The following is a 27,417-nucleotide window of genomic DNA, read 5'->3' as shown; positions in this document are numbered from 1 at the left end:
TGGAACTTATAGCATCTTATTTTTGCTATGTTGTGGACTTTTGGGTCTTCTAGGCTCTTCATTATATTTCTAGTAAGTGAGGTTCTTGTTAAATGGGACAGAATTACATTAAGAGCTTTAAAAAATGAAATATGAGTCATATATAGTTTTTCCACATGAAAGAATTCAAGATGAAATTGTCAAAAATCCAGAGTAAATTATTCCTTTATGAAAACTTGTTTCTAAACGCATTTCCCTTTGATAGATCAACAAAAAGACACTGTATACTAGAAAATGATTTACCTATAACTACATCATGACCATCAACCAAGCCAGCAGAGAAGAGCTCCTGAGACACGCCATCTGCTGTATCTGTCCAAATGCGAAACGAATATGTGTTAGTAACCACAAAATAAAAACCAACAACCCAGTACAATGTAAAAGATATGTTTTTCATTTAAAAAAATCACCTATGTGTGTTTTAATTCAACAATTCAGATTCTATCAAAAGGAACAATCAGAAGTGATGTGAAATATTTTGCCATATATAATTTATATCTTCATATTTATTCAATAGAGGTTATACACAAATTATTCCATCTTTAGTGAACCAAAAAACATCTGCCCTTGAATTAATCCTCAAACGTATCTCTATAAGTTAGTTCAGAACTGGTCCCAATGACACTGCTTTTCTTTCCTGCCAAGGTTAATTCCAGCCATCATCAATCCTCTTCTATCATTAGTAGCTACTGAGTCAGAATTTATGGCAAAGGTTGAACAGGTAGCACTTGACACAACCTTATATTTGATACAAACAGGCTTTGAGCTTGTTGGACTATTAACATGAGCTATTTAAATTTATGCTATTAAGAAACTCCTTTAACATGACATTGATTATCTGATAGCAACAGATTCATTCTCTTAGAAAATGTGGTTGAATAAAAGAATGTAGTTTCTCAGCGATAAGTGACAGGAGTTAGGAATCTCATAAAGATGGGACAGGCTGTATCAAGTGAATATAACCAAAATTACTTAATTGAAAGGCTATGAATGAACATGGTAATAAGGAGAAGTCTGTTTGAAAACTTTGTAAAGAGAAATTGATAAATGGCAGTGTGCTCAAAAGAACCATTATGAACCTCTATGTCTTTACAAGGGAGATGACATGGTCCCCATGGCCTTCTAACATTATCACAAGCATCCAGAACTGTAGCTGGAGAAGAAACTGGCTCGGCAGCTGTTAATAACCTGGATGAAAGTTTGACTCAAGTGTCTTCCAAAGTCAGGGAGCACCTCAAAGTATTGCTACTGAATCAAACAAGCATCTAAACTGAATTGCAGTTTGCCATGCCTGAGGCTGCCCTCAGAGAGTGTGTGAGTGTGTGAGTGTGTGTGAGTGTGTGTGAGTGTGTGTGTGTGTGTGTGTGTGTGTGTGTACACGCACTTGTAGGCTCACATGAGCATGTTGCTGAAGGTAAAATTATCTTTCACATTTGTGGGCTTTAATGTGCTTAGCCCCATGTGTGACACATAGTAATTACTCAACAAAAGATAACTGTGATGATGATGAGCAGCCAAAGATCATCTGAAATGTACCCCATGTTCTAGTGCACTTTTTTTCTCCCTATCATACATGGCCCAATTTCCCAGAACTCCAATAAAAAGTTCGAGAGTTAATGGATACTCTTTGAACATCTAGAGAAATTGTGGCGTTCCACCATTTTACTCATTCCATTCTACAATGAGTGACATGGAGTAACATGAGGGAAATGGAAAAGAAAAACAAAGGCATCTTACTAAACTATGAGATTCCATATCTGGGGGTCTAATGTTGGGGCTTGTCCTTATTATTAGAAGTACAAAAAAACACCTCATAAAATTCTCTCAGGGATAAAATGATCCCATGGCATGGATCTAGGGTGGACTAATGAAAGGCTCTACTCTGCATGTGAATTTAGCTTTGTGAAGGTGACTCTCAGCTGCATCATCTCATCCTCCTGGACCCACTGGAAACTTCCCTACAAAAAGTGTAGTGAATTAAAGTGCCTACATAGGCAGTGATTACATTTTCAACGACTCATCATCTGTTAAAGCATCTGGATGTGTTACTACCACCTCTAAAGTGTCAATAAGATCTAAGAATCTATGATTGCAGAATGTAGTTGAAAATGATAATAATCAAGCAAATCCACATTGTGAGCTAGCACTAAAATGGTACCAAAGTAAATGACATTCTCAAACGATTCAAGTTTACAGCATGTCCTACTATTTTCAGGACTCCTGAATACCAGATGAGTCACATTAAAATAGCACAAGGGTCATGCTGCCATTTTGATCCAAAATGGAAACATTCCATGCTTCTGTGCCATTAAGCAGTTATCTTGTTGGCATGTAAGTAATGTATCAGTAAAGTCAGGAACAGGAACTTGAAAGTAATTGGTGATTTATTCTTCTTTAAGCTGCTTAAACATTCCTAATGTGCAAATAGGTTAAATAATCACCAATAATTACATATGCTCTGGTGTCCAGAGTATCTGATAAACTAATAAATGCAGAGGGCTTACTCTCAAATGAAGACAGAATATTGGGTATGTTTATGTCCTACATTCTATGCCATATCATACATTATATACATATATAGCACAGATGTATGCATATGTATGTATGCGCGTACACATGCACACACAGATGTAGTGTAGACACTGTCTGAAATGCAGACAGCATCAGTAATCACAGAGGTACAGTGATAGATCCATTGCATTTCTGTTACTAATGGCCTGTGCTCGCTGCCCTGAGAAGGCTGGCTATCATCAGGAAGCCAACACTAAGGTTTCTCTCTGGTAAACAAAAGCAGACTCAACCTACAATGGCAAACGAGGCTGCTTAAGCCAGCACAGAGGGCTAGGTAATGCTGACAGGGCCATCATCTCTCCCCAAATCCTCAATTCAGAAGTTCATTTCTTCGCTATCTCTTGAAATTAAAATTAACTTTATTGCCACTGTAAATTTTAGATAATTAGATGATAAAAAATAAGCTTTAAATAAGATTTGTTCAATTTCTTACTGTACTTGAAACATTTATGATAGAATTACTAGATTTTGTCATAGTATTGGCTGGTCAATATATATTATGAGACAAAATAGAGAGCTTTTGGATAACAGTAACTGGTAGTGTACAATTTCATAAACTGACTCTAAACTGTCAAAGATGGATGTTCCCAGAAGAAAGACCAATTAGCAAATTTGTTTAGGCGTTTTTTAACCCATATTTTGTAAAATGTACTTCATATGTTAGTTTAATTCAAATATACTGGGAATCATTAAATCTTTAGGCTGACAGGGTACTAGAGATCAGGTCCAGTGTGTCCATGACCACATATGGCCCAGGAACATATTTTGTTTGGCCAGCAGGGTTTTTTTTTTTAAAAAGCTGAACATGAACAGACAGAACTGCCTGGTTTCCTGAAGTCCCAAACCATAAAAGACTCTTAAATACTGAGAACAAACTGAGGGTTGATGGGGGTGGGGGCGAGGGGACTATGGGTGATGGGCATGGAGGACGGCACCTGTTGGGATGAGCACTGGGTGTTGTATGGAAACCAGCTTGACAATATAAAACAATGCGAGTTCATAATAAAAACAAAAAAGCTGAACGTGAACAGACAGAACTGCCTGGTACCCTCAAGTCCCACCCACCCCGCCCCACCATTTCCTCCAGCTCCTATACACGTCTGAGTTTGTGTCTTCTTCAGGTTCTAACAGCAGGGAGGTCAAAGCAGTTACGTGGCTAACCAGATAACACACTAGAAAGTTTCACATTTTCAAAATTTTAGCAAATCAAACTTATTTAAGCAAATCAAAATGTACATGGAGCTTTAATACATAAAATGATTACACTGTGTTGGTAGCTTATATATTAATATATTCAAATGTAAGAGCCTAATATATTTTGTTTTAATAATAAAATAGAATGCATTTTAGAAGGTTTTCAATATAGACATTGAGGCTGCTTTCATGTGCTTAAAAATCTGAAACCGCCAGGAAGAACAGTCACAGTCTCAGCATCAGCATCTAAGTTCCACCTCTCTGGGTTGTTCTGGTTATAAACTAAAGAGGAAACAGCAACTTTTGCTTAACAACTAATCTTGTGGTCCCCAAAGCCTGTTCGTATATGCTATTTATCCATTAATTAACCCAAACTCCTGGAGATTCTCCTGCAAAGCAGGCACTTGTCAAGTGCTGCAGATACCAAGAAATGAGACAAGGTTCTAGCAACTCCAGGCATCCAGGGGCTGAGAGAGCAACCAGTCTAGCCTTTAAGCCGTTTTATTAACTATTTAAAACACTAAAATTGTATTTAGAGGCAAGAATGGCAATATTCCTACCAAGCTGGACCAATAGAGACCATAGACATTCCTCCACACAGGCTTCATATACTATGAACTGAGGGCAGAGGGGCAGAGCACATCCCTTTTCTGTGTAACATCTTGTTCGTCACTCACCTCTCCTTAGGACTGTTCTCTGCTACTCATTCCACTCATCATAGTGTCCTTTAAGCCCCGCGTCCCCAGGCCACCACTTATTCTCATGGTTGAGCTAACAGTTAATTTGTTATCTATGTAAACCACGCAGCAGGCCACAGGAACTCATGCAGTCAGTAGTGGTTGGGGTTGGATTCCCCACAATTACTGTAAATCCTTCCTTCTTTCCCTCCATCCTCCTTTCTTCATTTTTAAAGAAAACATTTTCAAATAACAAATTATAACTGCACACTTGTAATCAATTTTTTCAAGGCTCTTTGCAGCCATAAAATAATAATTTCAATTATAACTTACCTCTTCCTGGAGTAAACTCAAATCGTATGTCATTAAGTTCCTTTCTGGAGTTTCTGAAATATAACATGTAGCACATTAAAATCCAATGAAGTATAGTTTCATCCAACTAAACGTATTCCAATTTTAACAAGATGCTACTAACAGGTAGATAGCATTTTATAGTTTTGGGTTACCTCTGGGTACTTCCTCAAATGGGAGAGATAGTTATGACAATAATAAAGAGAGATATTTAATTGAATTTACCTCATATAAACATGTTTATGTGACAAAATTCCAAAAATAAAATGTTCTTTTACAAAATCTATGCTAAGCCAATAACCTTAAATATAATCCTATAATTAAAATTTTCAGAAGATTTGTCTCCAATAAATAATAATTCAGATTTTTCCTGAAAACAGTATTTTATCAAATTATTTTTAAAAGTGAAACAAACAGAGGCGCCTGGGTGGCTCAATTGGTTAAGTGTCCAACTTCGGCTCAGGTCATCATCCCAGGGTTTGTGGTTTCAGCCCCATGTTGGGCTCTCTACAGTCAGTGTGGAGCCGCTTCAGAGCCTCTGTCTCCCGCTCTGCCCTCCTCCACTCATGCTCACTCTCTCTCTCTCAAAAACAAATAAATGCTTTAAAATACATTTTAAAAGGTGAACAGGAAAAACAGTCTCCGTGGTAAGGTGTATGACAATGACAATACTTTGTATTAAATCATGCAACAAAATGCCCAGAAAAGGATGTGTATTTTGTGATTTAAAATTTTACTACATAGAAGGGACCCCTGAATGCTGTTTAATTATCCACTGAATATATAAAGGTTTTTAAAAGTTTATTTCAAGAGAAAGTATGTAGGAGAGAGAGATGGAGAGAGAGGGAGACAGAGAGGGGGAAGGGGAAAGAGGGAGAGAAAGAGAGAGAATCCCAGGTAGACTCTGCACTCTCAGTATGAGGCTTGAACCCACAAAACCGCGAGACCATGACATGAGCAGAAATCAACAGTTGGATACTCAACCAGCTGAGCCACCCAGGAGCCCCAAATAAGCTTTTTAAAAATAAATATAAAATGCTTACATGAAACTGTAATACACATATATGTATATGCAATCCAAAAACTTGACACTCTGGAAATATGGAACAAGTAAATACGGTATTTCTAAGATATGAGTTTTCCATTTATATTAATTTTAAGAAAGGATATGGGGCAGTGAGCTATAATTAGAACAGTTGTAAATTCTCATAAAACACTAAAATGTTATGAGTAACTCAATAGATGCTACAATAAAAGTTAATAAAAACATTGTAAGAAACTGCAGTAGGAAACATGAAATAGTAATTTCTGTGAAACCTCAACTACTTGCTCAACTGCCAAGGGTCCAAGCCAGAGACGAGATGGCCTGACCACGCACCCCAAACCTCCTCCTCTGGGGGCCACGAGAGTCTGACCAAATCCCATTAAGTACTCCAGTCTGGGACTCTGGGGTACTATCTCCTGGTCTCCATGAACAGTGACTATGTCATGATGCCACCAGCCTGTGGACCCTTCTTGGTGTATAGCCAGACCTTGTTTCTTTAGGTCCCATGACATCCTACCAGTCAATACAGGAGACCCACAAAAATGACAAAGGCATGGTACCTGCTTAGAGAAAGCCCTTCTCCCAGTGCTTAGAGAAGGCCCCAGTTTGCACCTTTCCACAAGCAGAGAAGTGAAGGTTCCAGAATTCAAGAGACGCCCAAGCCCAGGCCACAGACTTAGGAGCACTGAACCACTACATATCTTTTCCCAGGCGCCCCACCTTGACCCTGTCAGTACTCTCAGAGGTAGAATGGGACTAGGGGATAATAGCAAATCCTAAAGCCTTACTTCTTTTAGGAACTTCTGAAAACCTGAAAATGGAAAACTGTAAACTCTCTCTAAAAAGGGACATATGACCGACACATGAACTTGCAGACAACTGAATAAGGTTCTGAGATCAGCTTAGACCCCAGACTGAGTGAGCCTCTCCTGGAGGTGGGGTGGGCCATGAACAATCAGGGCCTGCAAGGGACCGGCAGTTTGCCTGTGGCACCGCTGATCTGCTGGTGTTGCCGCACATTTACATGGTGCTTTCATATGTATCAGCAGTTCTTCAACTGCTTTTTTTTTTTTTGTAAACTTCCATAATGTCTGGCTTAAGATAGATGTATTATTATTTTTGCTTCTGTATTCAGTCTGTTGCAGTATCACAGATCACGTTGCCAGCCACTGAAAAATTCCAATCTACATGTTGCAATGATGAAAGTGAAAAACGTACATAATTTCTTAGTGTCATAAAAACAGTGTTGACCTCATGGGCTCCCTAAAAGGGACTCAGGGACCCCCAGGACCATAGGAGCACACTTAGAGAAACAGGGAGATCAAATGTCATAAATCAAATCTCATTTTCTTCCAGCAATCAACCTTTGAAATATACAAAGTAGGTGTTACATGTTTTCCATTTTTTAGATGAGCACTTTCAATGAATGGCCTTTACAAGTTTACAAATTTAGTGGCAGAGCAAGAACCAATAATTTTATATTGGAAATACCTAATACAAGTATAGAAAAATGGATTTATTTTCACTTTTGAGACAAAACAATATTCCCCAAGATTTTGCACATTACCACAAAAAGATCAGCAAGCATTCATTTATTTAATAGCTTTGGTTTTATGTGCTGTATATTAACAAAGGCTAAATTAGAACTAAAACAGTCCAATAAGGGGAAAAGATGATCATTAGGAAAACAAGTATTTATAGTGTATTTAACAACGAAATGACAGAAGGAGAATAAAATGAAAAGGAATTTGACTTGATGCTAATTTACGTCATGTTCCTGTTCCTTTTGGTCAGTCTTGTCTAAATTCGTTTGTCCTACTAAGGCCATGAGAAGAGAGGTAAAAGGCCTATGCCCAGAATATCTTCATACGCATCCTGATTCTTTAAATATTCATACCACAGAAGTAATACCCAACACCCATAATCTCTACCTACATCAACTATGGCTCAAGTAATGGAGGTGCCCAAGTCAAGTCATTCTTTTATGACTCTGAACCTAAAATACTTGCCTTTGAAAAGATCACAGTGATTGATTGTGAGTAGTAGACTTGTCTCATCAGGATGAAATATAGTTGGAAAAATGCCTAATTGGATCTAACTACTGAAGGTCATCCTTTTATAAAGAATTAATCTTTTCAGACTCATACTTAACACCTTTAATTGAAAGTACATTTACTTTAATTGATATGGCACAAGATACTCTTGATTTCAGAGAAGCTGGAAATAGGAATGATTTAAGGCCAGAATCTAAGTCTGCGCAACTTTATGGAGGAAATGTTTAAAACTTGAGAGTAATAGCTTCAAGACTCAGGCTACTTTCGACAATTCTTATTAAAACCCTTTTAATACTAAAAATCACCAAAAGAATCCAACCCAACCCAATGAAAAACATACTCCTAAATTCGGTAATAAACACAAACCCTTATTTCTCATTGTAGGTATACATTACATCATAAAGACAAATGTCTACAGGGCTCCGCCAGAATATTTATATATTAAAAAAAGGTGATACTCAAAGGTACAACAGGGTATTATGTAAAAACTAGACCTCCTCTTGCCACTCAACTACCTGGTCCCCCTCAAAGGTTGAAGTTTCCTGTGCATCCTTCCTGAGATGTTTCATGCATATATTGGCAAATAAACACACATAGTTCCCTCCAGCCTGTTCAATATAAATGTAGCATACTATATCCATTGTTCTATGCCTTGTCGTTTAACTTAATAATATACCTTGGACTTTCTCCATATTGGTTCATAAAGAGCTTTCTCCTTTTATTATAGCTACATAGTATTCCATTGTCTGCCACATCCTTTTTTCGACCAGTTCCCATTCTGTGAACAGATTGTTTCCAGTTTTTCTCTATTATAAACAAAGCTTAATTGTGTAAAATGCTTCTTGTCCTTATGTCATTTTGCAAATACACGAGTATGAAAATAAACTTCTAGGAGCAAATTGCATTTGCAATTTGATAGATATTGTCAAATTCCCCTTCATTTAAACTGTACCGATTTATACTCTCATAAGCAATTTGTAAGCACCCTTGTAGTAACTTTAAATGAGTAAAGCAAGAAGTGTGTGTGTGTGTGTGTGTGTGTGTGTGTATGAATTTCTCCACATACATACATACATACAAGGAGACGGGAGGACTCTGCCAGCTGGAAATCTTCCCCATTTAAAGAAGGCAACCATTACTCAGCACTGGCTGGTTAAGCCAGGCAGGAATTTAGGCTCAATTTTGTTTAGAAAAACAAAAACGTGTACACACACACACACACACACACACACACACACACGAGATATATATATGCTACGTCCACTCTCAGTGACAATTCAGAGATTCCGACTGTCAGGTGTAAAGTCTTCCTTCTTGCTCATTCAACTCATCTGCAAAGAACATAGTGAACAGTCAAATGAAGCAGCTGGCTATGTGGGTGGTGACAATCATGTGAGTGAACATGTAACTGTCCCTGGTGACAGAGGCACAGAAGGCCTATGCAGTTGCAGTATGCATTTTACAGGACGTAGCATTTTGCTGCACTTCTAAATGTACGGTGTGAGGACAGTCTGATAGAGTTATTGCTCCCGGAGGGCTCTGAAGCCAAAATGCCAGCTCAGGACTACGTGTATCCCTTAGCCTCACATTAACGTCTTGTAGCCCACACCAAAGAGTGTATGGGGGCACACACACCCCTTATGAACCAGATGTGATCAAAATGGTTAGGAGCCCAAAGAGCACTGGCTGTCAAAGTGCATCATCAGCTGTAAGGGCCACTGGGACTGCATCCTCTCCACTCTGGAGTGAGGACGAATGTCCACCATTTCCCCAAGCTCTCAGGTTGAAGGACGCGGTCGGGGTAACACTGGCAGGTACAGTGTTTCCCAGGAGCACAGGGGCAGGCCCTCCCTTCTAAACAGCAGACCGCCTCCCTTTGCCTTATGTGACCCTGAGACTGCAGGTCAGGGTGAAGCTGCTGGCACCTGAGCAAGTCCAGAGGGACTCCCACTCCCAGACTCCCGGAATGTTCCCTCTTTCGGGAGCAGGATGGAGACTTTCAAACGGGCTGGGCAGGGATCAGGACATCATTTTAAGTTCTGCTTCTCTCCTGCTCTTGATGCTAAACTGAAGTCTCTTCCCAAAGGCTTAGAGAAGAAATGGAGTTTGGCTCCCACTAAGCTTGCTGGGGAACTCCCTCCACGGCAGCAGAGAGCCCGGTACAGACTGAGGACGTAATGGAGCTGTGGGGACAGAGGTCTGCATTCAAACCCACTCACTACTAATTTGGCATCTGCAGTCTGTTTCCTTAACTGTGACATGGGGGAAATAATTAATGGCATTTCCTATCTGCCAGTAAATGCTTGGTGCTTTGTGTATGTTATCTCATGTCATGCTCAAACATCCCCCACCTTGATATGAGGATGGCTCTTGCCCCGTTATTTTACAGATAAGGAAACTGAGGCCTACAAAGGGGTTAAGGACATAACCAAAATCATATGTCTGATTAGCAATTCTGAACTAAGCCTAGAACGGAATGAATGTTACCCATGGTCTTCTCCAGTGCACAACCCTTACTGGAGGCACCATGGGTCTTGTTCTGAGTCTACAGATGCTCCTGACTGGTCCCTCCACATTCAAGGTCAGGATCTACACAGGAGCCAGGCAGTTTGTTATCTGGAAATATAATCATGCCACACCCTTGCTGAAAAACTCCATTTTCTTCCCCTCATTCTTAAAACAAAATTTGAACTCCTTGGCATGACACCCCAACACCTGCTTCTACATGCCTCCCCACCTTCAGCTCTGCCACACTCTCCCCTGCTCACCTTGTTGCTGTCCCCTGGCTGCCCTCCTTCCCCAGAGGCAGCTTTGCAAAAGCACAGTGTGAGTGAGCGGGGAGGTCAAAGGCCTGACCTCGGAAGACAGTGGGAAGAAAAGGGATTATAGTCAGCGGCAATACTGGTGAGGAGTTTAGCTGTAAGGGGGTGGTAGGCAGTGACTAATGTGTGGTGGGGTAAACAGAGGGCTTTTCTAAAATGGGAGAGAAGAGACATGTGTGTGCTGGTGAGGTACGCCCTGTGAAGAGGGAGAGATGGGCAGGGAATGACACGTTTCTGGGGCTGCAGCATGTCAGGGAGCCAGCTCCCCTCACTGCTAGGAAATCTGCACTCTTGCTCTCCCCTCCACCTGACTGACTCCAACTACGCTCTGGGGCCTGGTCATATCTTTTGGGGTAGACCAGGGAAGAAGGGTAAAGGCAGCCAGAAGAAGGCAGGCGCTCTGTCTAGGGTGTTCTCCTAGCCTCCAGATCTGTGCTCAGTACTTCACATTCTGTACCAATGGAATGTGATTACTTTAATGTCAATCTCGTCCACTGGACGCTAAGTTCCCAAAGAGCAAAGACCATCAGCTTGCCTTGTTCACTGCTCTTCCACTCAGCACCCAGCACAGCGCCCCGGGAGTGCACAGATAATATTTGTCACATGATGAATGAATACATGAATGAATGAAAATTTTACAAGCCTGGCTTTTGTCAAGTGCCTCTCCTTGGTCACCACCACCCTGGTTCCTGGCCGCCCTTTCTTTTGCGTGCCCAAGCACGGCTGTCTGCCTGTCCCGGGGGGTTAATGTTCTGTCCTGACGATCTTCCCTTCTCCTTTTCTTTCTTGATGAGCAGTTCCGAATGCGTAACTCAAACCCAGGTACCGCCTCAGAACTTCAAACCATTATCCAAGTGCCTACGTAGCATCTCTCCATGCGACGTCCAGACACAGAAAACTCCAGCCTGCCCACAATGGAACACATGGCTGCTCCTCTCAAATCCACTTCTCTCTCACCTCCCAATGGCAGCAAATGGTGGGGACAGCCAACTACCTTGACCTGTGGGTTAGACCTCCTTCAGATCTCTCAAATCACCCATTTCTCTAAAACTCCACTACCACCGACCAAAGGCGGGGCACCATTATCTGCTACAGATGAGAACGAACAATCTAATGAACACAGGGTGTTTTGACCACTCACACACGCCACACGTGTCCACACGGAAAATGCTGTCGCTCGAGCTACAGGAAGTAGCTACAGTGAAAGAAAAAGGCCGTAAAAGGTTGAGGGAGCTATTACTCAGGGTGTAACCCTTGGCAGATAAATGTGTTGCAGCCCAGGAAGAAAACTGTTGTACTTAATGAGATGTGGAAAACGATGCCAGAGCAACGAGAAGTTGAAGGACACCTACAAGTAAGGCCAGAAACAAAAATCAGGAAGAGAAAAAAGAAGCCTCCTGTGTCCAGGCCCGTGGCTGCTCTAACACAGTGTTTACACGTAACTCTGGGCTTTCCTAGAACCTAGACTTTAGGTCCCAAGACTAGGGAAGGGTCATCTGAGCCCTGCAGCTCAGCCACTCGCTGACAACAACCTCCAGTTAGCCACCTCACCTCTGCCACCTCCACTCCAGGTTCTTCTGCAGGAAAATGGGAAACAATGCTTCCCTCCGGGATTAAAGGAGCTGTGTGCAGACACTGTGGGGTCCCTCACAGTGCTGGTAGGCATTCTGACACCTGAAATTCTGAAGCCCAGAGAAGTAGAAAGTCATGGTTCCAGTCCTTCAAGCGTCCACCATCTCCACAGAGAATGACAGCCGATGGGAGGTAAAACTAGTGGGGAAACCCCAACGTAAGTAAGTGCTTTCAAAGTAGTAGTAGAAGAAGAAATATTAGACTAATTCAGAGAAAGGGGCATTTCCTCACTCTTGGTTCTCACTCTATTCATCCTTCACACTCCTGTCAAATTAATCTTCTTGAGGTAAAGGACCAATCACAGAATCATATAATTTTACAACTGACAGGGGCCGTAGAGGTCACCTTAATCCATTTCCCTCGTTCCTCAGGTGAAGAAACTGAAGCCAAAGAGATTAAGCAGCTTGCTTAAGATTACACAGCTGGCTAATTCACTCAACACCCCATAAATACTTATTGATCATCTACTAGATGTCAGGCCTGTCCCAGGAGCCATCAATGGCAGAAATGACACCCAGACCTGGGACTGAGGCTTCTAGATAACTGCTTTTTATTCTCGATTGGTGGCTCGCACACTGCAGGGTGAGCTGAGGTGCACGTTCTCTCCCTCAGTGATGCGCCTACCCCCGTAGTGAAGAAGTGCTCCGCTCAGTGAGAGATGTTACAGACGGAGATGGGATGATGGCACACATAAAGGCCAGGAGCCATTTCTGTACCCATTAGCACTGTGCCCCAAAGCCCTGCTTGACACGGAAGCACAAGTGCACATCTCCACAGACCTTGGGCTATGCTGTAGGAGTGTAAGTCACACACCTCCCCTTCGCACCCAAACCCTGGCCTTGCATTTAACTTGCCTCAAAAGAGCCTAGTGGATCACTGAGTCCCCTAAAATGTGAAAGTGACACTTCTTTCAGCACTGTCCCTTCAGACACCCAGAAATATGCCGATGGCCTAGCAAAGTAGAAGTTTGATAGCATCCAGAATTCTAGTCTAAACCAAGCCATGTGGGATCACCCAGCTTATGATCAATGTCAAATCAATACATCAGAAAGGCACACTGTAGGGCACCTGGGTGGCTCAGCTGGTTGAGCGTCTGACTTCGGCTCAGGTATGATCTCACAGTTCGTGGGTTCGAGCCCTGCGTCGGGTTCGGTGCTGACAGCTCAGAGCCTGGAGCTGCTTCAGATTCTGTGTCTCCCTCTCTCTCTGCCCCTCTCCCACTCATGCTCTCTCTCTCTCAAAAATAAACAAAAACATTAAAAAAAAAAAGTCACACTGTTCCCTTTAACAAGAAAACATGAGCAGTGACTGTGCACACGTGTACACACACACACACACACACACACACACACACACACAGTTTCTTGACATAGGTATTGTATCTTAATATATCTTAAAGAATCCAACCTTCACTCTGGTTGTCTGCAAGTCTGTCTACAACTAGAACCTCACGCTAAGGACTCTGATGCCTCTCATTGGTTACTGAGCCTGAAGGACTTTTAGACCTGCAGCCTGCAGGAAGCAAGCGGTCTGGCAGCAGAGGATTTCATATAGCGGATCCCTAAATCAGAGGTGCGTGCACAGAGCCTTGCAAATAAATTTCTGATACTCTGTGTAATGCTGATACCTATCAATAGATCACATGCAAAAGTATTATCATAAATAACTGCCTTTACTGTCTACAGAAATAGTTTTCATCTGCAAATAATCCTAACTTTCTTTAACAGAAACCTTGTGAACATCTCCATGCCTGCCAGGTAGAGGAGGTGGCTGTTTCCTCTCATCCACCCTGCCCACTCTCCAACCTCAACTAACGTATTTCCTTTTCTTCTCTAGTACATACTTTGGAAAATCAAGAAAAACACTTTTGCAAGAAAATTCAAAGAGGAATGAAACAAATTCATATGCACCTCCCATCCAGAATTCTTAAAATGGTAACAGTCTGTCATATTTACCTCAGAGCATAATACATGACATTTTAATAACATTTTACCTACATAGTACAAAATCAATTGTTATGCCCCAACTGTGGTAAATCATGAGCAAACAGATTACTGCATAAGGGCTCCGCTTCCTGTCAAGTTCATGACACTGTATTTTCATGGCTAGCAGTCCTTTTCAGCATTTAGAACGTTCAGTGAATAGATTTACTGAATTGATTTTTACCAATAGAGCAAGAAGGACATGGAGTGACCACAGGAAAACTAGACTCCCTTGTATGGCTGGTAGAAGTAGAAACATTAGTCTAGTCCAAGTTCACATTTTTTTAGTAGCAAGAAACACTGTTAAGTATGCTTACTAGTTACGGTCTTTTGTGTATGCGTCTTGACTGAAATCCACTGCTACACGTATAGAAGCAGTCCTCACTGAGGTTGCTTATGTTTGAAAGTCTGCTGTCACGGTTTACTGCAAAAAATGCAGGCTCCATATTTCCGTGATAGATACCTCTCGTCAATGCATTCAGGCTCCCAAGTCAACATGCCACGTTAAGTTATACTAAAAATGCAAGGGCACCTCTAAGATGGGAATTCAACAAATGTCCTTTTGGGCTCTTGATCTGAGCCAAGGTAGGTGTATTTAAGGAGACAATACAGCATGCGGGGCAGTGGGTGCCCATCTGTGGCATTCCTCAATGAGTCAAGTCTCAAGATAATGCAAGTTTACTTTAAGGTCAAACTGTTACAATATCTAATCATTGTGGGAAACTATCCTCCTCCTTGCCATTTGTTCAAATTCGTGCAAAAAAGGGTGGTAAGTAATTCAAAGTTAAACCAAATATACAATCAAACATCTGATTATCAAAAATAATAGACATTAAAGGGAACAGAGAAAGAGATAAGATACGCACTTGAGACATTAGTTATTCCCACTGAACACTGAATTTAGCTTTTTTCCCTATAGCTCAGGAAAAAAAAAAGTATTGCATGATAGAGTTCTTTATCAAAAAAGAAACATGCAAGGCAGCTGTTTTTCCCTTGGCATTAATAACAAGGAGAAATTTTGTACGGAAGCCCCTTTATAAGGGACATTTGAGTAATGCCTTCAACTCTGTTGTAAAGGACAGAAACTTTTCTTCATATAAATGTCTTCCAACTATGTGGTGCAAGAGATGAACATTTTTTCTCCCACGTGCTGAAGGCACCACATTAAATCTTGCCTAAGTAATGGCATTTCTGCTGGGAGCTGAAATAATACAGCTGAGGTACATTGTTTCCTGATGATTTACCTCAACAGACGGAGCCCAAAGAACCTGGAGAAATAAATGGCCCATACCGACTGCTTCTTGGTGCCCTAAAAGTGTCTTTGTCAAGTGCTGTGATGGGTGATTCTGTAACTGAACTCTGACCAGCATCTAAAGGCGTCTGATAGTCTACACGTTGATTAAACAAAAAACCTTTGACTTTGACTAACACGAACGTGCAGAGGTAACATTCTGCTGTGACCATACAGGAGACTGACTTAGGTTATGCCCTCCCCTCAAGAAGTGGTAAATACAAAGAGGGGCAGGCTGCAGGATGTCTGCATTTCCAAAGGAAGTTCTGTGGCTGGCCAAGAACTTGAACATGCACCCAGCTGAACACCACACTCTGTTGCTTCAGAATGGAGAAAGGATAACTGAAAGTTTTAAAGAATGCCTGCTACTAATCAAGAGTTAGTCAGGAGAGAACTTTAGTATAGCTGCAATAATATAAAGTGAGCAGATAACAATAAAATTCTTTAAACTGTAGCCAGGTGATCACAAAATTAGCAAGAACTATGCTTTATCTTAACTATCTTATTAATTTACATGCATAATCATATTCCGGGAAAGCTACATTAAAAATCAGCAAATTAAAAGGGAAAACAATCACTTTCAATTAGATTTAAGATACTCATCTTGAATAGGGGCGTCTGGGTGGCTCAGCCAGTTGAGCATCTGACTTTGGTTCAGGTCATGATCTCATAGTTTGTGAGTTCAAGCCCCAAATTGGACTCATGGCTATCAGCCTGTCAGTGCAGAGCCCTTTTTGGATTCTCTATCCCCTTCTCTGTCTGCCCTTCCCCCACTTGCTCTTGGTCATGCAAGTTCTCTCTCTCAAAAAAAAAAAAAAATACCCATCTGATAGAGGAGAAAACTGTGACGGACTAATGAAATATAAGTGTTAATACCACTGTCCTCTGGGTGAGACGGGTAAGCAAACTCCTCCCGGGCTTTTCTGCAGGTAGTGCCTTAAGGTGAATAAATTTAATGATAAATGAGACAGAGGAAGTATTTTCTCTTGTGGTCCATTTCAGAGAAATGGCCCAAAAGTAAATGTATTTACAGTCTAGTGTGGGTGACCCTTTGGCAAAGACATCATAAATCCTCAAGCTGGACTTTCCTGAAATTACTTCAGCAAATGGCTATTTATAAAACACACAGCCACAGAGAAAATAAACCTTGTTACTAGGCCATTTGATAGGTTGTTGATGGGCATCAGAAAGAAATACACATATATTAAAGAACATAGACAGGTATTATCAGGATGCTGGATTAGGACAGGACTTTTCTTCAGAATAATGTAAAAACAAAAATGAAATAATTAACTCAACCCACTCTGCCCCCTGCCCCCAAATAAACCATCCACTTGCTTTTGAGGCTTGGAGTTGTAGGATTCTCCATGTACTGACACTAACAGGGTTGAAAAAGCATTAAGAGTAGGGCAGGCACCTGAGGGGGAGAGTGACAGGCTTCCTTTGTGTTAACATACCCTAAAAAGGCAAGTGGATATGAAAGCGTTCATTATTTGCATATGTTTTAAAGTGAGGGCTAATTACCTTAAAATGTTTCTAAGAATTCCTACAAATTTGCTTTTTCAATCTGAAGATGGCCACAAGGAAGGGGGGAACTCTAAAGCTCGGTCCTATCTGCTTCCCATGGCTGCCCTTTCGAAAACCCCATTGCTGATTTGAATGCACAGCTCTTCCTATGACTGTACGGTATCCTTGAAATGCAACTGTCCTGGGACAGTTCCTGATGCTGGCAGATTTTTAAAAATCAACATTTATACCGTCAGCAACCACTGAATTCATTCTCTGCATTGGAGCACTAATTTATGGTACTCATTGTCACAATGTTTCAGGAAGAAACCATCCCTTCAATGGTCCCAATAAAGAAAATAAAAATGGCATTTGTCATCAGGCATGGAAATCAACCATCCCAATTGGAAAATACCAAGGACCTACAGTTCACCGAAATTGGAAAGACCCTTGCCCTAACCATGATGCTTACTTACTCTGTAACAGTGTGGCGTCACTTCCTCCACCAGGAAGGGCGTAATTGAGAAAAGACTCAAAAGCAGACTTACAGAACACAGAATCTTATTCTAATTGCTCCAAACAACTGGCTGCCTGTGTTCAAACACATGCTGCAGGACTGTCAAATACCAAAGTTGATTTTCATGTGTGAGCCATGGAATCCATATTTTAGAGCTCTATGCACATTTTTCAGGTTACTGAAAAACATGCTGACAATGTAAATAAGCAACTTCCATGTGCATTACTGTACCAGACAGTGCAGGTCTTGCCAAGACTGTGGGGATCATGCATTCTTCTTACCTAAGATTAGCTAATAAAAAAGACTCAACAGTTTTCTTCATGGTGGTTTTTTCAGTGACTGGCCTTTGTACCCAGTCTGTTAATCTCTGACAAGTTTGTAAGACTAACTTAGCTTTCTAAAACTCTTGACTTTAGTACAAATTTAATAAATGAGATCAGGATGGATAAACAAGAATTCTCACTCTACAGAAATATTTATACAGCACATCCTGCAAACTACTTACTATTTCCTTCTTTACTGTAAATTGATTTGTTTTTCATAAGGAAGTACAAAAATCAGTGCCGCTAGACAGGGAAGAGGTTCAGAAGGAAAAGTCAAGGGGGCCCTTTCTGAAGTGTTTAACATACCAGGTGAGCCTTTCTCTGTTAGTTTGAGGCAAAATAAAATAAACATTGATTATTTGTCAACTTTAATTTAAGAGAATTAGTGGATTAAAAAAAAAAGTAAGCAAGCCAGTGAATATCCATAACAAAGATAAAGAGCCAGTAAAGGTAAACAAGTCTGAGCATTTTAAGTAAATATACAGAATTTAAAAGATGGGCCAGAGGAGTCATCATACTGCCATGTCTCTCCCCAGAGTGACGGGCACACAGTCTGCCACAGAAGTAAACTCTCAATAAATATTCAAGAAATCTAATTACATCAAGTAGTACACTATTCCTCCTTACCTGCTGCATGGCATTACATCAAATGTTATCACACTAGACCAAACTCCTACATATGAAGGTGGCCAATCCTATATAAATACTGAAAAACAACAACAAAAAAGTATTTTAATTTTAAAAAAGTGTTTCTGGGCTGAAGGCCTTTCAGTTGCAATGCAGGCTAGACCCATGACCATGACCACCAGAATAGATGCCACATTAGGAATGCATCTGGGAGAAATGAATGAGGTCTACTAAACTGAAGAGATTTCTGGCCAAAAGCTATTCCTCACAAGCAGAGAGCTAACATGCAGGGTGGTGGGATCGACCTGGACAAGACTCACATTAAATATAAGCCGTGGATGACTCTGCCTGATGCCCAGGCTCTTTCCATCCCTGCTTAGGAAGGGCTGCTGCTCTGCCACCTGTGTCCTGAGCTCCAGGCTGTCCTGGCGTCTACAGCACACTTGTTTGTGTTTAAGTAGAGAAGGCGAGGGAACACATCTCCTTACACCAGGCTTCTCATCTACCTCTTCTCCTCTTCTACCCTCTACTCAGAATCTTTGAGTTGGTTTTATGGAGAGTCAGAGAACAACAAACGCGTTTTTGCTAGGTTCACTCACAGCTGGGTGTCTGAAGACAACATTCTTGAGTTTATATACCATTCGTAACATTGACTAGCTATGAGACCTTCTGGCAATTTACCTAACTTTCCAAGTCTTGGTATCTCCAGCTGTAAAATAAGGTAGCAACAGTAACTACTTCATAGGTAGCTCAGAGAAGGCAGACATGGATGTGCCTGGCACACAGCAAGCATTCAGTCAGTACCAAATAACAACAACAACAACAGTAATAAAAGCTACTGAGTTCTGCATATCACATATTGGCCCCTACACAGAGATGGGTTCTTTCTCATCCCTTCACATAACCTAAGCCGGAGCTGGTGTCGAATCCTCCAATCCTGTAGTAGCTTCTAACCATAACCTCCAATATATATAATAAGATTTCAAGGGGTACAAGTCTATATCTCCTTAAGAATCCCAGTAATCCCTGAATAAATGGGACCCGATCAGTTGGAGTTGGAGAACAGCACTCTCCAATTCAGAGTCTGAAGGAAAGAGAGTAGTAATGGGGCTGCTTTAGAATCCCTGATAATCCCCAGAGAGTGAAACAAACCCATGAGGATCTAGAATTCTCCTGATAATCCATCCCACGCCTTTTCCCCTGATGAATAATTTAAATGCTCTGCTTTGTTTGGTCAAATGAAAGATCCTCGTTTATGTGAAGGCAGAAAGGTACAGCAGAAGACTGAAACATGCCTAAGGTGTGTAATCCTGTCTGCCAGATCAAGGGAATTCCTTAAGAGAAGAGCTACAAGAAAAGCACCCATTTAGTCAGTGGTTTGGCCATCAATTCTGGCAATTTTCTTTCTTTGCAGTCGAAGGCAGCATTCAAATTACAGACTTGGGCCGTCCAGGGCCTCTTTGGGTTTAGGGGGAGGCCTGAAGGAACAGCACTCCCTGCTCAGAGTGCTATTTAATTGTGACTCTCATCATCACTGTTATTACAGATCTGTCATTCAGAAATGCTCTCGGCTATCAGGGACAGCATGGAGTGTTATGAAGATGACATTTCCATGTTTAGTATTCTGAACATTAAAAACCAGTTTGGCTTACCCAGTGAGCGGCGGGTGCCATGCTAATTATTAACTTTTTAGAGCAAAAAAGGATCTCCCGCTGAGCCAACTGGGAGGAAAAAAGCACAATACTCATTTTTATCTGAGCTTCAGCATACTGACCTCCTTCAGCCTGTTGATGTGGCCATTAATAAAACATTTTAAAGTGATCCAAAAATGCCTTTTTTATGAACCAGAGCCTGAGTCTGGCCGCCAAACAGCTGTGGATTTGAAAGACTTGGAGCTGGTATCTAAGTTGACTGCTGCTGATTTGAGCCTGTTCTGGGAACCTCCTGTATCCAGATGTTGTTCAGGCTTTTGACTGATTACAAATGTAAAACAGATTTCCACTCTTGGAGGAGTTTTAAAGTCAGACATAAGGATGTCTGTGATGATGGTCTTGCTTTTGCGTAGGACACACAAAGACTTTATTTCACTTCAGTATCTGACAGTGATTACCAACATGTGTTTTTATAACTGTAGAATAAAAATTTAAAATAAAAATACTACTCTTGCAATTCTAAAATATCTTAGTGGATAGCTCTTGAAAGCAAATCAGAGAAAAGTTTGATCCTTTCTTACTTTCTCTTCCCTTTCTTCTGACAAAAAGAACAAGTAAAAATATGCATCAAATATAATTTTTAAACTTCAAACCAAGTATCTAACAGGCCATTTAATTGAGCATATATGATCAAATCTATCTGGGAACTAAGACTTAGGTTATACTGATGGGTGAGTGGAAAATGAGGTGGGCAGAGAACTCGCTCACTGAGCTCGGATACATGTGTGGGACACACGTGGCATGTGAAGTCTGGGAGGAGAGAATACACAGAGATGAAATAATGCACAGACTGTGCTCAATGAGCTTAAGACCAACCACAATTCAGAGGTGAAAAACTCTACAGGTAAGGAAGCTGAGGTACATCAAAGGTGTTTGGTATGCTGTCCTTAAAAGAATTCTCACCTCAGACACTGGAATCATGAATGCCTCTCTTTCTTTGCCTTTGAAATGTCTACCCTACCACACCCTGCTAACTCGCCTCTCCAGCCCCACCACCCCACCTTAATCACACACTTAAAAAAAGAACTGCTTATACCACGAAGGAAGTGGTAGCAAAGCCAAGGTCACTACAAGACTTCATATTTCCTAAAATGAACTGGCAAATAAATGCTTACTATAGAGAAAATTTAAGACTATCAAGAAAATTCAAGACTATCAAGCTGCATGGTGGGGGGATGAGGAATTTCAATGTCACTTTGCAAGTTAAGACAAATGAGGACAGGTTTACCAAGGAACAATGCAAACTCAGAATATTCTTCAGTGAGATTAGCCCAAATCCTATGACTACTCTGCCAGTACCCAAACCACAGTACTGTGAGGCTGTAAGGGAAAAGGACTTGCTGCCTTGGTCGAAAGACAATAAAGCTGGTGAAGGCGGCTCAGTGAGTGGGCTCCCATCTTCACCCACTATGGTTATACAAACACGTCACTATGTGCCTTTGGGGGAAACCGGGGCCATATTAGTGATCTCTTCCTGGCAAGCCAAATGATCTGGCCCCAGAGTTGATAAAATAGTATTGGCCCAAACAGCTCTGCTAAGCTCTCTAAAACTGGGCTTACTGTTCTTGAGTCGGGCAGAAATGTTTACCCATATAATTAGACAACAAGCTCAGGATCAGAGGTTTTGAGGGGAGAAGGTGACATACTTCCACACTTACATGGGTACTTCTGCCTGGTCAAGCTCTAAGAAGATTAGTACCCCCTGGATACTCATATTGCAAAGGCTTCCCCCAGATGCCCTGCACCTGCCATCTACAAGCCAGGTAGGAATCCCAGCAACAAAATTCCTACTGCTTTCTGATAGAGTAAGGGTTAGGGCAAGAGCATGCAGAGAGTCTTTTTAGGAAAAGGTTAGGAAGAGGGGGAAGCAAAAAGACTGTTATAGAGGCTGTTCCTCAGCATCTCACTATTAAAGGCATAATTTGAGAGTACACTCAAAGGGGGAAATAGTAATCATTGGACTTGAGCAGGTAATCACGAAGAACAAATAAGTTTGGAATAACCTCATTTCTATCTTAGCTATTTTAATGAACTTTTCAATTTCAAAGGAAAGCCTTAGACTTGCTTTGTTAAGACGAATGCACATTTTGGGACATGCTGTGAATTTTTTTAGAATAGCAATAGAAATATCCATTTCTTTTCATATAAGCGTAAGTCATTTTACTGGGCTTGGAAACTCAATGACAATCAAAGGGTCTTTTCAAGCCCTTTCTGGCTTTGTCCATCTGGGGATTTTGTGATTTGGCTCAGTGGAATGCAAACTACAAAATCCAATCACTATTTTATAAGCTGCCAAATAAAATGAGCAAAGATTACAAAATGATAATATGAAACATGGAACACTGGCAAGGATGTAATCCATTAGACCTTCCTCCACTGCTACTCGGAGCATAAATTAGTGCTATCTTTTAAGAAGAACATTTGGCAACATGTTTTAGAAGTTACCATATACTCCGTGATCTACCAATTCTACAGCTCTAAGTCTGATTTACAAAATAAGTTAGATAGAAATCTGAATTTTCTGTATAATACCAGTCTTGAGACGATTTATTTTGTAGCAAAAATATGGAAACAAATTAAATACCCAATGATAGGTAGATAGTTAAATAAATTGCAGTGGAATAACCACAGGATGTAATGTTATGTAGCTACTAAAATGTTGTTTATAAAGGATTTTTAATGACATGAGAAAATGGTTATATCGTAATACTAAGTGTAAAAAGCAGAGCAGAAAACTGCATATGTAGGGTAATTGGGACAATAAAAAACATATGCAAAGTAAAAAACAAACAAACAAAAAAGATGGAAATGCACCAAAATGTTAATTGTGCTTATCCTTAAGTGATGGTTAGATGGGTAATCATTTTCTTTAGAACTTTCTATATTTTTCAAATTTCCTCTAATGAACATGTATTACTTTTATAATACAGGAGAGGTTTCTTTGAAAAGACTCCTAGGATTTGAAAAAGCAGCTGTGCTATAGAAAAACTCGTCATCATTTGGGGGGTGCTGTGGGGCGGGAAGAACCTTAAAAGAAAAGGCAGAGAATTGAACTAAAACTTAAAAACTAAAAGCAACACTAGGGAATTGTTTTTGATCACTGCTGAGGGGGAAAGAACAGTGACATAGAGGAACCTTGGGTGGAGTCCAGATGATAATCCAAAACAGAGATGCTACCTGAAGTTAGCTAGACTAGGTTACAAGCCTTGGCCGCGGAAGAATTTCAAACACACACACACACACACACACACACACACACACACACACACACACGGAGAAAGTGTCTAGATGAGACACCAAATGTTAACAGTACATTGCTCAGGTGAGAAACCATCTCTGAGCTTATTCTTCTGATCTCCTCCTCTCCCCAGCAAAACCTCCACAGTATTCTTATTATGACAAACATCTCACAAATGTGCAGCTCACTGAACCAATGAGGCTGGGACAACTGAATATTTATAAGACGGGGAAAAAGGACACCAACCATGACCTGCTACCACACACACAAATCAAAATATTACCAAGATATATGTAACAGCTCAAGGGATCAAAATTTCTAGAAGAAAACATAGGGGAAAAAATAGGAGAAAAATGGTTGCCACCTAGAGGCAGATAGACATTTCTTAAATAGCATATAAAATGTACAACTCATAATGTTAATTAAACTTTTAATGAAAATTTTAAATGTTTTTCAAAAAATTTTTTAATGTTTATTTTTGAGAGAGACACACAGAGCGTGAGTGAGAGAGGGGCAAAGAGAGAGGAGACACAGAATCCAAAGCAGGCTACAGGCTCTGAGCGGTCAGCCCAGACCAAGCCATCCAGGCGCCCCAAAATTTGTGTTTCAAAGGATACCACTAAGAAACCAAAACATGAGCCACAGTATGGTAGAAAATATTCACAGTACATACATCTGACAAAGGACTTATTTCAGAATACATAAAGAAGGCCTAGCACTCAGTAATAAAAAGTTCAATATAATATGGACACAAGATTTGAACCGAAGATATAAAAATGACTATTAAACACATATGAGAAAAAGCTTATGTGACTAATCAGAGAAATGAAAATGAAAACCACAAAGGGAGACCACCACACCCCTAGGAGGATGGCTAACCTAGAAAAGATGGACCGTCCAAGTATGGATGTGGTAGAGCTAGAACTCTCCTGCACTGCTGATGGAAATGGTGAAATGGAAAATCTACCTCTGAAAACTGTTTGACAGTATCTTAAAAAGTTTAACATGTGGGGTGCCCGAGTGGCTGAGTTGGTTAGGCAGCTGACTTCAGCTCAGGTCACGATATTATGGTTCCTGAGTTTGAGCCCTGCGTCAGGCTCTGTGCTGACAGCTGGGAGCCTGGAGCCTGCTTCAGATTCTGTGTCTCCCTCTCTCTCTCTCTCTCTGCCCCTCCCCAACTTGAGGTCTGTCTCTCTCCAAAATAAACATTAAAAAAATTATTTTTTTGGTTTTTTAAATATAAGTTGTCAAATTGGCTTACATATAATACCCAGTGCTCATCCCAACAGGTGCCCTCCTCAGTGCCCCTCTCCTCTACCCCCCCCACCATCGACCCTGTTTGCTCTCTGTATTTAAGAGTCTCTTATGGTTTGCCTTCCTCCCTCTCTGTTTGTAACTATTTTTCCCCTTTCCCTTCCCCCCATGGTCTTCTTTTGAGTTTCTCAAGATCTACATGAGTGAAAACATATGCTATCTTTCTCTGACTGACTTATTTCATATAGCATAATACCCTCCAGTTCCATCCACTAAAAAATTATTTAAAAAAAATTAATACAGCTATCATCTGACCAAGCTATTCTACAACTAGGTATTCTCCCACAAGAAATAAAAATATAGTCCACATAAAGACTTGTACATGAATGTTCATAGTATTTGTAGCAGTAAAAAAAAAAGGGGGGGGACAAATGTCCATCAATAGATGAATGAATAAACAAAAAGTGGTATATCCATATAATGAAATATTAGCAATAAAAAGGGATAAACTGTTTACACATGCAACAACATGGATGAATCTCAAAATAATTAAGCTGAGTGAAAAGAGTTCTTTCAGTACACAGAAACTCTTAACTGATAACTTTACACAGGGCCCATGCACTTGTCCTCCTAAATTGGATGCATTATGAGAACGGAAGACATAATACATCTCCTAACATATAGTATACTAATTGTACTTTCAAAGGGCCTTTTCCCAATTTCTCTTTCATCAGGACATCTAAATAACCTCTTGGTTTTTAAATTAAGCACATATGAAGGCATATGAATACCTTAATTTATTTTCTTTCCTTAGAAGTGTTTAATAAGCTCTTCAGTGGCAGGACCTGTGCGTGGCATGCAACTTAATGAATTGAATAAAACAGATCTATAGTCACGTTGACTACAGTTAACAGTACTGTATTGTATATTAGAAAAACACTAAGAGAGTAGATTCTAAAAGTTCTCATCACAAGAAAATAAAAACTGTACCCATGTGTGGTGATGGATGTCAACTGGACTTACTATGATGCTCATTTCACGATATACAAATAGCCAATCAGTGTTGTATACCTGTAACTAACACATTACAGGTCACCTATATTTCAATAAAAAGAAGAAATTAAGAATGATCACATTCAGGTGGATAAAGACGTTAAATGTTTAATTTCATAACCTCCCCATATGCACACACAAAAAGCAAAAACAAACAAACAAAAGAGACCTGGTTGTTGCCTGCCAGGAGCTTACTGCCCAATGGGAAAAGACAAGACTTTCACCAAGAGTCTCCCAGAACTGCTCATTTTGATTTTGTTCTTAAGTCAATATTAGCAGGCTAAAGCCAACGTTACTGTTTGTGATAAATGTTTGCTAGCATAGAATGAAAGAATATGTAATCCTTCCAACTCTTAAGGCGAAACTCTTGGAGATGTACTTAAAATGCAGCATTTAACATAATCAAAGTTCTAAAGGATATACCTTAGGCGTATGGAAGAGAAAGCCATTGATTACATCTATTTGAAAAGTAATCTGCTCAAGCTAAAAGCAATTCTCCTATATTGTATGGTTCAGAAGTATGGGGTGTAAATGGAATAGATGGGAAAAAGTATTAAAGACTCATTAAAAATTATATCATCTATTCCCACAATTCTTTCTCTGCAACATGTCTGGAAATCAGGGCTCCGCCTATGTGGCACACAAATCAGTTTTTGAATACTCCTACGAGAATGGCAACACTGCTACTTGCTCATCTAATATCTATGTATTTGATCAACACAATGCAAAGGGGCACTTGGGTTGTCAGACTCTTAACTTGGACTAAGTGTTATTCTCTCCTGGTCAAAAGCATTTCCTTAGATTCTCTAAACTAAGAGCTCTTCTTTCAGAGTTGATCAGCACAGAAGAAAACAGATCTGAACCTCGTTTGGCCTCTGAAGAAATACACTGTCATTTTACGCTGTAATTCAAGGACTTGATGCTGTAATTCAATGAGGACAAGCCCCTGATTTCTAAAGAGTCAACCTAAGAAAGCACAATTCAAAAACATTTTTGCAAAAAGCAGAGGTTAAGTTTTTTGCTATGTTGTCCAAGGTCTGGTATACAAAGAACCATGAGATCAATTTCTCTTGAATTCAGTACCAGACAGGACCTTACCTCTATCACCTTTTAATCATGTAGGTTTACTTTTATCACAAAAGGATAACTCCACAGACAACTGTAATTTCCTGGTTGCTAAGAAGCTGAGAGCTCAGTAACTGTAATTATGTCACTTTGGGCTCCTGAGTCAATCCTCTTTTCACTCTCAAAATAGCTGGCCAATCTCATTTTAGCTTCCTTTTACTTATTCTACTTTATGTTTTCATATATAGGTTACCCTCCAACCATGTACACGTCATGTGGTTAAATCAAAGCTCACTTAACTTCTGGCAGGTCTATATAGCTCTATAGTATGTCACATCAACCTCCTTTGTCCAAGTCAGTAATCAATATGCTGTTTCCCATGCAAATCACAAAGCTCCTCTAGTTAAGTAACTTTTGCTTAGCTTAAAATGACATAATTTAAAAAAAACATACATACACAAACG

The 27,417-nt window shown here is 40.4% G+C and overlaps 1 protein-coding gene across 1 annotated transcript in view; it reads right to left on the bottom strand.

Moving 5' to 3' along the window:
- The window catches only part of STK39 (serine/threonine kinase 39), a gene marked incomplete at its 5' end in the record, with an annotated part of 389,113 nt that overhangs the window by 58,242 nt on the left and 303,454 nt on the right, over positions 1-27,417 (bottom strand). Inside the window, 2 exons of the mRNA XM_029933312.1 lie at positions 283-351; positions 4,815-4,867. Coding sequence (XP_029789172.1) covers positions 283-351; positions 4,815-4,867 — 122 coding nt within the window. The remainder of the gene's footprint in view (positions 1-282; positions 352-4,814; positions 4,868-27,417) is intronic.

The sequence above is a fragment of the Suricata suricatta genome, chromosome 3 (assembly GCF_006229205.1).
Source record: "Suricata suricatta isolate VVHF042 chromosome 3, meerkat_22Aug2017_6uvM2_HiC, whole genome shotgun sequence".
Taxonomy (NCBI): Eukaryota; Metazoa; Chordata; class Mammalia; order Carnivora; family Herpestidae; genus Suricata; species Suricata suricatta.
Note: the sequence above shows the minus strand (reverse complement) of the source record. Positions and strands in the feature narration are given on the sequence as shown.